We start from the raw sequence: 16,359 nt of genomic DNA on the forward strand, positions 1-16,359 counted from the left end.
ATTTTTGTTTCAACAAACCACAGGACATTTTTCCAAAAAGTACGATCGTTGTCTCCATGTGCAGTTGCAAACCGTAGTCTGACTTTTTTTTATGGCGGTTTTGGAGCAGTGGCTTCTTCCTTGCTGAGCGGCCTTTCAGGTTATGTCGATATAGGACTCGTTTTACTGTGGATATAGATACTTTTGTACCGGTTTCCTCCAGCATCTTCACAAGGTCCTTTGCTGTTGTTCTGGGATGATTTTCACTTTTACATTCATCTCTAGGAGACAGAACGCGTCTTCTTCCTGAGCGGTATGATGGCTGCGTGGTCCCATGGTGTTTATACTTGCGTACTATTGTTTGTACAGATGAACGTGGTACCTTCAGGCATTTGGAAATTGCTCCCAAAGATGAACCAGACTTGTGGAGGTCTACAATTTTTTTTCTGGGGTCTTGGCTGATTTCTTTTGATTTTGCAATGATGTCAAGCAAAGAGGCACTGAGTTTGAAGGTGGGCCTTGAAATACATTCACAGCTACACCTCCAATTGACTCAAATGATGGCAATTAGCCTATCAGAAGCTTCTACAGCCATGACATCATTTTCTGGAATTTTCCAAGCTGTTTAAAGGCACAGTCAACTTATGTATGTAAACTTCTGACCCACTGGAATTGTGATACAGTGAATTATAAGTGAAATAATCTATCTGTAAACAATTGTTGGAAAAATGACTTGTGTCATGCACAAAGTAGATGTCCTAACCGACTTGCCAAAATTATAGTTTGTTAACAAGAAACATGTGGAGTGCTTGAAAAAGGAGTTTTAATGACTCCAACCCGAAGTGTAAATAAACTTCCGACTTCAACTGTATCTAAAATGTACTGCACAGTAAGGATTGGATTTTAATCTTTCCTACAAATAGTTCTACCCATGATAACTTTTTGATATACCTACTACTTCTCTTTGAATGAACCATCTCCCATTCATCACGAGTCAATGTAAACACACCATTATTTGGAGTGGTATTTTTTAATTATTAATAAGTCTGAGACTACAGCCTCTTTTACAGATGAGCCCTGCATAAATACATCCAACACATACAATATACAATATACAAAATTACAAAACATATACACATTTATAGCAACATAGAGGTCCCTGAACCCTCCAAATGCCTGAACCCTCCAGGGTGGCAGGCTAGCCTAGTGGTTAGAGCCTTGGGCTAGTAACCAAAAGGTTGCAAGTTCAAATCCCCGAGCTGACAAGGTACAAATCTATTGTTCTGCCCCTGAACAAGGCAGTTATCCCACTGTTCCTAGGCCGTCATTGAAAATAAGAATTTGTTCTTGACTGGCGTGCCTAGTTAAATAGAAATAATGCTGAAACCTCCAAAATGTGCCTCATTTGACAAAACCAATTTCAGTGTACCCTCACTTATTTTAACGTCAACATGTGATTCAGTTTTCATAAAGCTTATAATTTCCTCATCTGATAAACCTCTACCACAACTTTCTGTCTATAAGTGGTAGTAGTAATTCCCAATATCTTGGGTGTTTGAGATTTGATTGAGCTGCACGTTAATGTTTTTAAAGGCATGTAATTTGTAAAGTCTATTGTCTGTGTAGGGTTCGTTCTGCATTATGTAATTTAATGAGAACACTGCCACAACTGGAGGTCTGTTTGTTGGATTTATATTTGCCCTGCGCACGAAGAGACAACGCACAATATGTTAGTCCTTGGCGCAGTCACAGCTCTCAGGCACCACGGTTTTAAATTGAAAAATTGCAGAGCCAAGGACAACATACCTCGCTAGCTGAAGGTCAGGCAAGAGAGAACAATAGGGGGGGTACAGAAATACTGGCAGTCTGAGGGTCTTCTCTGAGCAATTGACATTCCCTCTCTTAAACACTCCACGGGCAATAGGTTTCGAACCATAGCCTCATTTACATTCTCTGTTTGAACTATTTTGTTTAATTTCACCTTGTTGTCACTAGCAATGAATGTATACAGTAAATGTGTCACAGTCCCCTTTAAGACTAAATCCATTTTGCAATTGCTGTACATGAACTCGACATGGTTGTGATTCCACATCCTTTTGACTATCTGGAAATAGGCCAACACAATGAAAGTGATACCAATTTGCACAGACATCACATGCTAGAATAGCTCGTTTACTGTTATTTGGTGATTTACAGAACCAAAACAGTGTTTTGGGTTTATTTTGCTGTGTGACCCATTCCTCACCATATGTATGTGTCACTGCATTTCTCCTTCCCACTCTGTGTTTGATTGGTGTTTTTGTATCAATTAGTATGTGCTGTCACCCTTATCTCCTGTGTCATTAAATATGGTTGACAGCCTTAAAGGGTTGGTCAACACAATTTGTTCCTCAATCTGATTAACAGATTAAATTGGTGTGATTGTTCCTCCAAAGAGCAGTTCCTCCATAGAGTATAACAGATCAAACTTAAACAATGTACACATCTGATATTTTGTCTTGGGCATTCAGTCTTCTGTACATGCACAATAGACTTTAAAAGCTATAACACATTTTTAAAGAATATAGCAGATGCTTTTATCCAGAGCGATTTACAGTAGTGAGTGCATACATTTTCATACTGGTCCCCCATGGGAATCAAACCCACAACCTTGGCATTGCAAGAACCATGCTCTACCAACTGAGCCACACAGGACTACACACATTTGGTATTTAATGAAGACAAGACCTCTTTTCACCATTCAGACTTTGATTTAATCTTACATTTCAGCAAATAAATAATGCCTTCATGACAAAATATATTGCAAATAATACTTTTACAATGCAAAAGAGTCCCCTGGACCCCCATATTGGCACAATGAATTAAAGTAGATTTACTGTTCAGACAATAAACTGGTAAGAAATTCTAAAAGCATATCAGTTAAATACTACATCACAGCAAGCAGCCAAGTTAGCTTATTTTCTTCAACATTGTGCATATACAACAACTTCAAATTTGCACTGATAACAATGATAATCGTTGATAATCATAATAACATGATTCAGCAGAAGCGGTAAAATATACATTCATTGCGTGCTATAAGAGTGACAACATTCAGGTCCTCACCTTTTTCTCAATGTCATTCAACATCAAGTGGAAATACACTTCAAAAATGGCAAAGAACAATATGAAACGCTGGCTTTGTAATTTTACATTTTACTATGGCAACGAGAGTTGAAACATGAAGATACATTACATTATGCAATGTTATATTTTGCCACTGAATTTTCTGTATATATGAGCCTCAATATTCCACCAAATATTTACATTCAATGTGTGTATGCATCTCTCTCGCTCTCTCTCGTTCTCTCTCTCTCTGTGTGTCTGTGTGTGTATACTGTGTGCAACTGAGCATGAGATAGAGTGTGTCTGCTTATCTTTTTTACCTCATAAATATATCTCAGCTCTTCCTCTTTCTCCCTCTTTATGTCTCTCCTTCCATATTATCCACCACTTAACCTCTGTAAGGCACCAATCCTAATTTTAGACAACAAGTTGGACTGTGGAAAACAGCACACCACTGGGAGACAGTCATCGCTGCACACTATGAACAGATGAAGACAAGGGCCTAGATTCAATCTGGGCCGTGGAAAATCCACGTTAAAGTGCGATTGACATTTAAAGGTAATTTCCAATTGAACCGACATATGCAGCATTTACTGTGAATGCCATCTCCACTAGCGCTGGAACATTGCCTTTAAAATGTGCTTAGCGGCTTAAACACGATCGGATTGAATCTGGCCCAAGGAGACGCAAACCTACAATCACTGACAGAAAGAGCGACTGGGAAATTAGAGAGACACACAAAAGAAAAGTGAGGTGTAAAGACACAAACTCAAAGATAAAGAGAGAGACTGAAAGAGAGAGGCAGGGAAGAGGAAATAGCGGAGTGGGAGATGATGGGAGTGAAAGAAGTCATCTGAAAGAAAAAGAAAGTTGTTCCTCTTCCTCCAGATCTCTTTATCTATCTGTGTGTTTTAATTCTTCTCAAGACGTTTCTTCTTCAAATGGACACCTCATACTCCCGTGTGTCCTAGGAACCAGGTTGCAATACAACAGACCCGAATAACAATTAATTTGAAGAAGAAAATAGTTGGTTTTAAATGCTACAGCAAAATATCCTCAGCAGTTTAGGACATGCAACCTCCAGGATTCATAAGCAATGGACGAGAGTATTCACTTTTCATTAACCTACAGTCAATGTCATGGCAACTTCTAGCCAAATAAAAAGCAAAGTTACAGAGAATATTTTCCTAAATACTAGCCAAAAGGTGAAAAGTTGGAAAAAAAACTTGTCAATTTATTAAAGTTGATACAATTTACCTGTACATGAGCTCTACATTAAACTTTAGCTTAGTGACATAGATAGAACAATTTTACCTGGTGGTTTAGTTATACTAATAACCTGGGTTTGATTCCCAGTTGGTTACACAGACAGGGCTATCCATTATAAAAAATAATGACAGGCTAATGCAGGTTTTCATGTTAATTTGGATGGGAGGATTTCTAGCCTATCAGTTTAATCGAGTTGTAGACAATAGAACATCACACATTAGAGTGTTTGAACGTGTAATGCGGCTGCATGACTTGTCGGGTATAAAGTTGGGTGTGGTTTCGTGGCATCCAATGGCAGAGTAGGGCAACGCAAGGAACCACTTGTAGATTTGACAGCTCTAACGGAGTTCCACCTCAGAGACTTCCAAAACAACCGCTATGCTGGCTAGCGCGGATCTGATAGAATCTAGCCCCAAAGTGAGAGGGCTTGAGCAATACTTACACATTAGGCAAAAATAGAGAAAATACTCACCCCTGCCTCGTATAGAGGGTTGTTGAAGTCAGACTCCACAGTAATTGGGCTGTATGAGTGGGTGTGAGAGAGAGACTTCCAGAAAAGTGGCTTCCACTGCAGTCTACATACACCGAGGGAGAGGGAAATACATGTTAAAGGGAGAGAATACAGCATACAGTCAACTTCTGATATCTGATCTATGCAATGGCTCAGTACTCTTGTGTGAATGTATGTGTGTGTGTGTGTTAGGTCAAACCATGCCAATATTTGGTGAAAGTAAGAAGAATGCATTTTAATTGAGACTGCTGAACTGCGCAGCACGTACTTTGTGTAATACATGTAGATTCCACCAATCAGAAGAATGACCAGGATGATTGGCAGGATGATTGCCAAGGCAATGTTCTCACTTAGCATCTGGTGGGAGGGCTCCAATGACTGGGATACTAGGGAAATAATCAAAAATAATAAATTAAAGAAGAAGTTAAATCAAGACGATTAAAGGGGAATTCCACCACTTTTCAACCTAATTTTCATTATTTCCAGCACCATCCCACTGAGCACACCACGTAATTTCAACGTGGGCAATTGGGTAATATTTGGTTGAGACATTGATATATGAGATAACAACCTATATTCACCCACTCAAAAAGACAGCCAAAAGTTTGTAGAATTCCCAATGTGTTCCCATGATTGAGCCGGAATCTGCAGCATTTACCGTGAAGCTGATCTCCATGAACGCAGGAACATTGACCTTAAAATCCACATTTTCCACAACCCGTGATCAGATTGAATCCCTGCATTATTCTTCAACGTTGATTTTTGGTTGAGATGGAGATGTGAATCCAACATAACAAGTATTAACTTGTTGATAAACTGGATTTAAAAATATCTCATAGTGGAGATAAAGTGAAGATATGACGTTGTTTCAAAAGTACAACTTCATCATACAAGGTTTGTCTGTTGAAAATTGGTTACCATGACGTTTCAATGTTCTGTAGTTAGAAATAAGAAGAAATGTCATGACATCATCAAATTGCATTAAAAGTAATTTAAAAAATAAAAAATAACCTACTACGAGTTTCTAGCCAGGGGGAGGCATTTTCCTTCTCCCTGTGTTAGCATGAATCTCATAGTCTTTGTAAGGAACTGGAGAATGAATATGAGGTTGAAAAGTGTCAAAATTCCTCTAAAGAAGATGTAGAAGGAAACGAAAAATCACCTTCTAATTTATGATCATCCAACAGCTCCTCGTATGCCACTGATAGAGAGATGCAGATTATTATTATTATAAGATCATCATTCCTCATTCACTCTATGTTCACAATATGTTCAAGTGTTTCAATTCTCATGCAGAATTTATTGAAATCCCTCTAACCCCTCATCCTCATTTCCAGCAGTCCAATGTAGAATGTCACCTTTGCAGAAGGGTGGTGGACTGTTCCATTGAGATGGGTGGCCCGGGACACAGTTGATAATAACCTCCCCAATGAGTTCATAGCCCTCATAGCAGAAAAAACGGAGCGTCTCTCCTGCCTGGTAGCTATGTTTGTACAATGTCTGGTAACCATTGTCTGGCACACCTGGGTTTGGGCATGGGTCATACTTCACTGTTTAGGGAAAGGAAATAAAGACGGATAGAGAGAGAGAGAGAGAGAGCAATGCATTCAGAAAGTATTAACAGCCATTTTTCCACATTTTCTTGTATAATTTAAGATTGATTAAACTGAGATTATTTGTCCCTGGCCTACACACAATACCGGATAATGTGAAAGTAGAATTATGCTTTTCGAAATGTTTACAAATGAAAAGCTAAAATGTATTGAGTCAATAAGTATTCAACCCCTTTGTTATTGAGAGCCTAAATAAATTCAGGAGTAAAAATGTGCTTAACAAGTCACATAAATTGCATGGACTCACTCTGTGTGCAATACATTTTTTTAACATAATTTTTTCAATGACTACCTTGTCTCTGTACCCCACACATACAATTATCTGTAAGGTCCCTCAATCGAGCAGTGATTTTCAAACACAGATTGAACCACAAAGATCTATTGGTAGATGGGTAAAAAATGTAAAAGCAAACATTGAATATCCCTTTGAGCAAGGTTAAGTTATAAATTACACTTTGGATGGTGTATCAATACACCTAGTCACTACAAAGATACAGGCGTCCTTCCAAACTCACTTGTTGGAGATGAAGGAAATCGCTCAGGGATTTCACCATGAGGCCGAAGGTGACTTATAAACAGACACTGGGAGATGAATTCACATTTCAGCAGGACAATAACCTAAAACACAAGGCCAAATCTACACTGGAGTTGATTACCAAGACAGTGAATGTTCCTGAGTGGCCGAGTTAAATCTGCTTGAAAATCTATAGCAAGACCTGAAAATAGTTGTCTAGTATTGATCAACAACCAATTTGACTGAGCTTGAAGAATTTTGAAAAGAATAATGGGCAAATGTTGCACAACCAAGGTGTGGAAAGCTCTTAGAGACTTACCCAGAAAGACTCAGCTGTAATCGCTGCCAAAGCTGATTCAACTCAGGGGGTTGAATATTTATCTAATCCAGATACAATATATTAGTGTTTTATTTTTCATATTCTTTTTTTTATACAAATGTTAACATTTTTATTCCATTTTGACATTACTGTATTATGTGTTGATCATTGACAAAAAAAGACAATTACATCTATTTTAATCCACCATGTAACACAACAACATGTGGAAAAAGTAAAGGGGTGTGAATACTTTCTGAAGGCACTGTATAATCCCATAGGATTACAGTGTTTGACATCCATCTCAACACACACAGACAAACACCCAGGGGAGTGACTCACAGACACATTTGGGACTGCGGTCACTCCACTTGGGGGTGCCCGTATCCCGTCCATGGCAGGAGATCTGACCAGGGCCCTCCAGCTGGTAACCCTGGTTACAGGAGAAGCGCACCACTGTTCCAACAGCGAATCCAGACTCTGGGCGTACCGAACGCGCTCCGTTCACCACCTCCCCCGGATCAGGACACTGCTGGACTGCGGACGATAAGGATATACAAGACATGATCTAATATTTGTATAATTTTTTTAATCTACCCTGGTACTACAGATGAAACAGAGCTAAATGAGTAAACTCCAGCACACTTCTTTTCTGATATGTAGATGATTGTCCATTGTCCCTGAATAAACACATATAGAAAACGAATGCATTATTATATACACTGAGTATAAAAAACATTAGGAACACCTGCTCTTTCCATGACCAGTTATGATCCCTTACTGATGTCACCAGTTAAAACAATTGAGACATGGATTGTATACGTGTGCCATTCAGTGTGAATGTGCAAGACAAAATATTTTGAACGGGGTATCAACTAGACGCACCGGTTTGAGTGTGTCAAGAACTGCAACGCTGCTGGGAATAATGGTCCTCCACCCAAAGGACATCCAGCCAACTTGACACAACTCTGGGAAGCACAGGAGGTTGGTGGCACCTTAATTGGGGAGGGCGGACTTGTGGTAATGGCTGAAGCGGAATGGTATCAAATACATCAAACACATGGTTTTCATGTGTTTGAAGTTATTCCATTTGCCCCATTCCAGACATTATTATGAGCCGTCCTCCCCTCAGCAGCCTCCTGTGGTGGGAAGAATTGGGGTCAACATGGGCCAGCATCCCTGTGGAACGCTTTCGACACCTTGTAGAGTCCATGCCCCGACGAACTGATGCTGTTCTGAGGGCAAAAAGGGGTGCAACTCAATATTAGGAAGGTGTTCCTAATGTCTTGTACACTCAGTGTATGTACATACAGTATGAGGGGGAAAAATATATATATATTTCCAGAATATATTTATGAAATATATAGCTTGAGCAAATCATAACAGAAAAAATGATATGTTAATTAAATATATTTGTGCCACATGTATCATGCTGAATTGTAATGTTGAGTCTATTGTCCTCTGGTACCTTGGCATTATGTTCCCAAAGTGGGGCATGCAAAAGTTGAAAATAAATGATGCAGCTATTAAACAACCTGCCACTTATGAACCATAGTACGATTACCTTTGTTTATTTTGAAAAGAGACACATGAAACTCCTGTTGTGACTTTACATTTATTAATCTGATGACTGTTATTTATTTCATCCACTGACTATGTTTAATTGTTACTCGATTAAATTAACCATGTAACAACTAACTCATTAGGAATTTGGGGCACCACAGAAGAGGATGTTTAAAGAGTTACCATTTCCAGAATTAAACTCTATAAGATATACAGTATATCTATTACATCGATAAACAGTCATCTTATTAATCATTACCTCTTATCATATCATCATTCTGAACAGTCGTAACCTTCTTGGATCTGCAAAAAACCCAACCTTACTCATGATTCAGTACTACACAAATTGGTTTAATTATTTATTTACTAGCTAACTAAATAATAACACAGAATAAACATACACACTTACTACATGAGACAATATGGATTTTTACGCAATGACATGGAGAGAGACAGAGAGAGAGAGAGAGGAAAAAGACACTTATCGTTGATAGATTTCAGAATTATTCTCACAGTAATGTTAATCATATAGTTTGCACACAAACCGCCGCCTGTTTGGAATAAGAAATCATGAATGTATTTACGTGTGAGTGCCTTTGTTTGGTCAGAACCAGTCTCCTTTGGAAGGTTGTTGGCCTTTCAGCGGTAAGCTGTATGGCTCTGATTGTCCGATAGGGGTCTCCCCTTTCCCGTCTTCTACTGTTGTTCACTCTGGAAGATAACTAGCCAGCCATGTCGATGGTTCCCACTGGTGATGAGTGTAGTAGGAGAGTCTCACTTATATTTGCTTTTCTAGGTAGCTGATTCCAGACAGCTAACATTAATCAGCTATCTCAGTGATTGTCTGAGAGGTGAGCTTCTGTCCTCTTCTTCCTCGTATAGGTATTCAGGATTCGGACCACGATGGACATGAGCTGCAGCTCGCCGTCTCTCTGGTCTAAAGGAAGGTGAATTTATTTCTTCACCTTGTGTTGACGTTCAAAGTTCCAACTATTTCAAACGTTTAGCTCCCGCCTCAGGTTTCCTGGTCTAATGTTAATTTCGTTGGCAATGCGTTTTATGCACTCTGGTTAAAAGGGGATTGTTCCGTCAGTCTGACACGCTCTCCAACCTCACTCGGGGTGTGGCTACTTACTTATGCACAGTTTATAGGAGAAAGATTCTGTTACACCTCCTAAAATCACAATCATATCTTAACAAAAATGTATTCATAATTTTTCATATTATATGCACAACGTATTGGATGGAAACTTGACAGATAAAGGGGATATACTTTCCAAGTTACATTATTTTGTCCATCCAGTTTTTAGTGACCTCACAAAATGAAAAGCAATATTACATTTGTTTTCCATTGCTCCCCACTGACCATTACCCACATTCTTATGTTAGAATTATTGTTCCATTATTCATGTTTGACCATGTTAGAGTTTTGGCAGGAAAGTCTATGAAACAAAGGCACATTCCTATGCACATTTGAAGATAAAGGGGAGAGAGTCTTCTTCTACCTTAATTTACGACAGGGTGTGGAGGTGTCAAAACCCCACACCAGTTCCCTCCTCCCTCTGCGGGTGAGAGGAGGTCTGGTTATTGTCAACCATTGCCAAGTTGATCTGACCCATTGTGATTCTCACAGGACAGTCATGACACTCTTGAGCTGTCAATCACAATTTGAAATGTTACCGAGGCCCGCCCCCAGTCCACCTCCAAATGACATTGCACCTGTTGCGGTTTAGAATTTTCTTCAGATGCATGAGAAGATCAGCTGTCAGCACAAAAATCTTTCTCATGGATAATGCCATTTTATTTATCATAACATTGATTTAAAATACACTACATGAAAAAAAGTATGTGGACACCTGCTCATCGAACATCTTATTCCAAAATCATGGGCATTAATATGGAGTTGGTCTCCCCTTTGCTGCTATAACAGCCTCCACTCTTCTGGGAAGGCTTTCCACTAGATGTTGGAACATTGCTGAGGGACTTGCTTCCATTCAACCACAAGAGGATTAGTGAGGTCGGGCAGTGATGTTGGCCAATTAGGCTTGGCTCACAGTCTGTGTTCTCATTCATCCCAAAGGTGTTCGATGGCGTTGAGGTCAGGGCTCTGTGTTAGCCAGTCAAGTTCTTCCAAAGTTGGCATCTTATGACGGTGCCATGTTGAAAGTCACGGAGTTCTTCAGTAAGGCCGTTCTACTGCCAATGTTTGTCTATGGAGATATCATGGCAGTGTGCTCGATTTCATACACCTGTCAGCAGTGGGTATGGCTGAAATAGCCGAATCCACTAATTTGAAGTAGCGTCCACATACTTTATTTTCTGGGTGACCTAAATATTGACTGACTTTCAGTAAGCTGCCCACTCAAGAAAACGCTTCGAACTGTAACCAGTGCCTGCAACCTGGTTCAGGTTATTGGTCAACTTATCAGGGCATTTACAAACAGCACAGGAATGACATCAAATCAAATCAAATTGGTCACATACACATGGTTAGCAGATGTTAATGCGAGTGTATCGAAATGCTTGTACTTCTAGTTCCGACAGTGCAGTAATATCTAACAAGTAATATAACCATTCCACAACAACTACCTAATACACACAAATCTAAAGGGATGGAATAAGAATATGTACATATAAATATATGGATGAGCGATGGCCAAGCGGCATAGGCAAGATGCAATAGATGGTATAAAATACAGTATATATATATGAGATGAGTAATGTAAGGTATGTAAACATTATTAAAGCGGCATTATTTAAAGTGACTAGTGATCCATTTATTAAAGTGGCCAATGATTGGAGTCTGTATGTAGGCAGCAGCCTCTCTGAGTTAGTGATTGCTGTTTAACAGTCTGATGGCCTTGAGATAGAAGCTGTTTTTCAGTCTCTCGGTCCCAGCTTTGATACACCTGTACTGACCTCGGCTTTTGGATGGTAACGGGGTGAACAGGCAGTGGCTTGGGTGCTTATTGTCCTTGATGATCTTTTTGGCCTTCCTGTGACATCGGGTGCTGTAGGTGTCCTGGATGGCAGGTAGTTTGCCCCCGGTGATGGTTTGTGCAGACCACACCACCCTCTGGAGAGCCTTGCGGTTGAGGGCGGTGCAGTTGCCGTACCAGGCGGTGATAGAGCCCGACAGGATGCTCTCAATTGTGCATCATCATCATGTATTGATCACATCTTTACTAATGGTGCAGAAATTTGCTTTAAGACAGAGGGCGCTGTTGTCACTTTGGGGGAAAAACGTGCCCAATTTAAACGGCCTCGTACTCAATTCTTGCTCGTACAATATGCATATTATTATTACTATTGGATAGAAAACACTCTCTAGTTTCTAAAACCGTTTGAATTATATCTGTGAGTAAAACAGAACTCATTTGGCACAAACTTCCTGACCAGGAAGTGGAAAGTCTGAAAACTATGCTCTCTTCTAGGTCCTGCCTATAAATGGGCATGATACGTATTAGTATACATGCACGTCATACACCTTCCCCTGGATGTCAAGAGGCGGTGAGAGAATAAATGGGGTGTTTATCTTGGTCTGAAGTGGAATAACAGCTCTTGGAATGACGTGTCACCCATTTCCTGTTTTCAGGAAGGCGCGAGAAGGAACCTGGATTTGCCTTCTGATAAGCTGCCGTTATGGACGACTAATATCTCCGGCTTTGATTTTATTTGATACATGTGACCATATCATCGTAAAGTATGTTTTTTCAATATAGTTTAATCAGATTATTGAAATTTTTTCGGGAGTTTTGCCGTGTTCCGTTCTCTTCCGTTTGTTGACATGGAGAGATTCGTGCCACTTGGCTAGTGTGCTTGCTAAATCGAGAGGGAAAGAGGCCGTTCTAAATCCAAACAACGATTGTTCTTGACAAAGGACCCCTTGTACAACATTCTGATGGAAGATCAGCAAAAGTAGGAAACATTTTATGATGCTATTTCATATATCTGTCGTACATGTGAACTCGTCGTCGGCGCCCAGCTTTTGGGTACTCTAGCTATACCGAAGCTGTATGTCGTAATGAAGTTATTTTTAGAATTCTAACACTGCGATTTCATTAAGAACTAATGGATCTATCATTTCCTATACAACATGTATTTTTTAGTTATGTTTATGAATAGCTATTTGGTCAGAATATGTGTGTCAGAAAAAGTGTCAGAAAAAAATCCGGACGTTGTGGGAAAAAGTAGCTAAGTTAGCACAATGTATAACCATTGATTTCAGCTCTAAATATGCACATTTTCGAACAAAACATAAGTGTATGTATAACCTGATGTTATAGGACTGTCATCTGATGAAGAATATCAAGGTTAGTAAAAAATTATATATCTTTTACTGGTTTGTCACGATCGCTAACTTTTACTGCTGGGGAATGGCTTGTGTTTCTGGCTATTGTGGTAAGCTAATATAACGCTATATTGTGTTTTCGCTGTAAAACACTTAATAAATCGGAAATATTGGCTGGAATCACAAGATGCCTGTCTTTCATTTGCTGTACACTATGTATTTTTCAGAAATGTTTTATGATGAGTATTTAGGTATTTGGCGTTGGTGTCTGTAATTATTCTGTCTGCTTTCGGTGCAATTTCTGATTGTAGCTGCAATGTAAACTATGATTTATACCTGAAATATGCACATTTTTCGAACAAAACATAGATTTATTGAATAACATGTTATACGACTGTCATCTGATGAAGTTGTTTGTTGGTTAGTTTAGTTGGTTCTTGGTTAGTTAGGTTGGCTTTGTGCATGCTACCTGTGCTGTGAAAAATGTCTGTCCTTTTTTGTATTTGGTGGTGAGCTAACATAAATATACGTGCTGTTTTCGCTGTAAAACATTTTAAAAATCGGACATGTTGGCTGGATTCACAAGATGTGTACCTTTCATTTGCTGTATTGGACTTGTTAATGTGTGAAAGTTAAATATTTCTAAAAAATATATTTTGAATTTCGCGCTCTGCCTTTTCAGTGGAATGTGGGAGGAGTTCCGCTGGCGGAACGCCAGAGCAGTACAGGTTAAAGCACCATCGGATGTAGTGATCACAATTAAGTAGCCATATCTAAGAAAACCAAAGTTTCAAAGGCTGGGCCTAATATAGTGTTTAAGAGCTCATACAATACGTTTTGTAGTGATTCCTATGTTGATGATGTAATGAATATTTGCTGGTCTGTGGTGGGTAATGAGGACGAATCAGATGCTGCATTTGAAACATTTATGAAATTGCTTATTCCAGTTACTAACAAGCATGCACCCATTAAGAAAATGGACTGTGAAAACTGTTAAATCCCCTTGGATTGATGAGGAATTGAAAAATGGTATGGTTGAGATGAATGAGGCAAAAGGTATGGCAAGTAAGTCTGGCAAAACAATCGATTGGCAAACATACTGCAAATTGAGAAATCATGTGACTAAACTGAATTTAAATAAAAAAGAAACTATACTATGAAACAAAGATAAATGATATAAAGAATGATAGTAAAAAGCTTTGGATACTTTAAATGACATTTTGGGCAAAAAGCCAAACTCAGCTCTGTCATTCATTGAATCAGATGGCTTATTCTTCACAAAACCCACTGATACTGCTGTGACGACCCTCCCACTCTGTCTGCCGTATTCTGTCTCTTTGCTGTTGTTTTCCTAAATAAGATGTCGGTGGACGGAGCCGGGAGGGTCGTCAGCGAAATGGGACACACCTGGGCTCGGGTGTGTCCCGGGATAAATACACCTCTTCCGCATTCATTGGGGAGACAATCTCCATGCAGACACAGATAGATTTTGGATGTAGTCTTTTTGTGGCCGTTTGTTTGCTTTGGAACCTTTCAACACCCCTCATCATCACATTTATGCACGCAAACACTCACTTACACTGATTACTGACTACACACACCATTGTTAATTGTATTTAGTTTTCTTCCGTTAATAAATATATTTCATTATTCCTTATCTCCACGTTGTCTCCCTCTCTGTTATGAACTTTGAGCCGGTTCGTGACAACTGCCAACTACTTTTGTAAAGGCTGTCAATGTCGTTCTCCTCCTCGGACGAGGAGGAGCATGGATCGGACCAAGATGCGGAGTAGTAGGTATTCATGATTTTAATGGCAAACCAACAAACACTACAAATTAACAAAACAACAAACGTGACTAACCTGCAACAGTCCTGTGTGGCCCAAACGCTGACACAGGAACAAACACCCACAAAACACAAATGAAACCCAGGCTGCCTTAGTATGACTCTCAATCAGAGACAAACGATACACACCTGTCTCTGATTGAGAATCATACCAGGCCGAACACAAAACCCCACATAGAAATAGAAACCTAGACCAACCCACCCAATTCACGCCCTGACCAACTAAAACAAATACATAACAAAGGAAAACAGGTCAGGAACGTGACAGAACCCCCCCCTTAAGGTGCGAACTCCGGGCGCACCAGCACAAAGTCTAGGGGAGGGTCTGGGTGGGCGTCTGTCCACGGTGGCGGCTCTGGCGCTGGTCGTGGTCCCCACCCCACCATAGTCAACCCCCGCTTCCGTGGCCTCCTCCCAATATTCACCCTCCATGTCAATCCCGCTATTCCAAAAGGCAGTAACAGACTGAGGGGTAGCAGTTGACTGAGGGGCAGCACCAGGATAAGGGGCAGCACCAGGATAAGGGGCAGCACCAGGATAAGGGGCAGCACCAGGATAAGGGGCAGCTCCGGACTGAGTGGCAGCTCCGGACTGAGTGGCAGCTCATGACTGAGTGGCAGCTCATGACTGTAGGGCAGCTCATGACTGTAGGGCAGCTCATGACTGGAGGGCAGCTCATGACTGGAGGGCAGCTCATGACTGGAGGGCAGCTCATGACTGGAGGGCAGCTCATGACTGTAGGGCAGCTCATGACTGGAGGGCAGCTCATGACTGGAGGGCAGCTCATGACTGGAGGGCAGCTCATGACTGAAGGGCAGTTCTGGCAGCTCCTGACTGGCTGGCGGATCTGGCAGCTCCTGACTGGCTGGCGGATCTGGCAGCTCCTGACTGGCTGGCGTCTCTGGCAGCTCCTGACTGGCTGGCGTCTCTGGCAGCTCCTGACTGGCTGGCGTCTCTGGCAGCTCCTGACTGGCTGGCGTCTCTGGCAGCTCCTGACTGACGGACGGCTCTAGCGGCTCCTGACTGACGGACGGCTCTAATGGCTCGGGACAGACGGGCGGCTCTGAAGGCTCGTGGCAGACGGATGGCTCAGATGGCGCTGGGCAGACGGATGGCTCAGACGGCGCTGGGCAGACGGATGGCTCAGACGGCGCTGGGCAGACGGATGGCTCAGACGGCGCTGGGCAGACGGATGGCTCAGATGGTGCTGGGCAGGCAGGCAGTTCAGACGGCGCTGGACAGACGAGCAGTGCAGGCGGCGTTGGGCAGACGGCCGACTCTGACCTGCTGAGGCGCACAGTAGGCCTGGTGCGTGGTACCGGAACTGGAGGCACTGAGCTGGAGACACGCAC

General features: G+C 41.1%; 1 protein-coding gene across 1 annotated transcript in view; it reads right to left on the minus strand.

Moving 5' to 3' along the window:
* Positions 1 to 3,992: 3,992 nt before the first annotated feature.
* LOC120052155 (seizure protein 6 homolog) overlaps positions 3,993 to 16,359 on the minus strand; it is a 56,417-nt gene continuing 44,050 nt past the window's right edge. Inside the window, exons 11-16 of the mRNA XM_038998988.1 lie at positions 7,650 to 7,844; positions 6,223 to 6,414; positions 6,027 to 6,065; positions 5,133 to 5,250; positions 4,826 to 4,928; positions 3,993 to 4,051 (exon numbers count right to left, since the gene is read on the minus strand). Of these exons, the coding sequence (XP_038854916.1) occupies positions 4,022 to 4,051; positions 4,826 to 4,928; positions 5,133 to 5,250; positions 6,027 to 6,065; positions 6,223 to 6,414; positions 7,650 to 7,844 (677 nt within the window). The 3' untranslated portion in view covers positions 3,993 to 4,021. The remainder of the gene's footprint in view (positions 4,052 to 4,825; positions 4,929 to 5,132; positions 5,251 to 6,026; positions 6,066 to 6,222; positions 6,415 to 7,649; positions 7,845 to 16,359) is intronic.

Source organism: Salvelinus namaycush, chromosome 8, assembly GCF_016432855.1.
Source record: "Salvelinus namaycush isolate Seneca chromosome 8, SaNama_1.0, whole genome shotgun sequence".
Classification (NCBI taxonomy): Eukaryota; Metazoa; Chordata; class Actinopteri; order Salmoniformes; family Salmonidae; genus Salvelinus; species Salvelinus namaycush.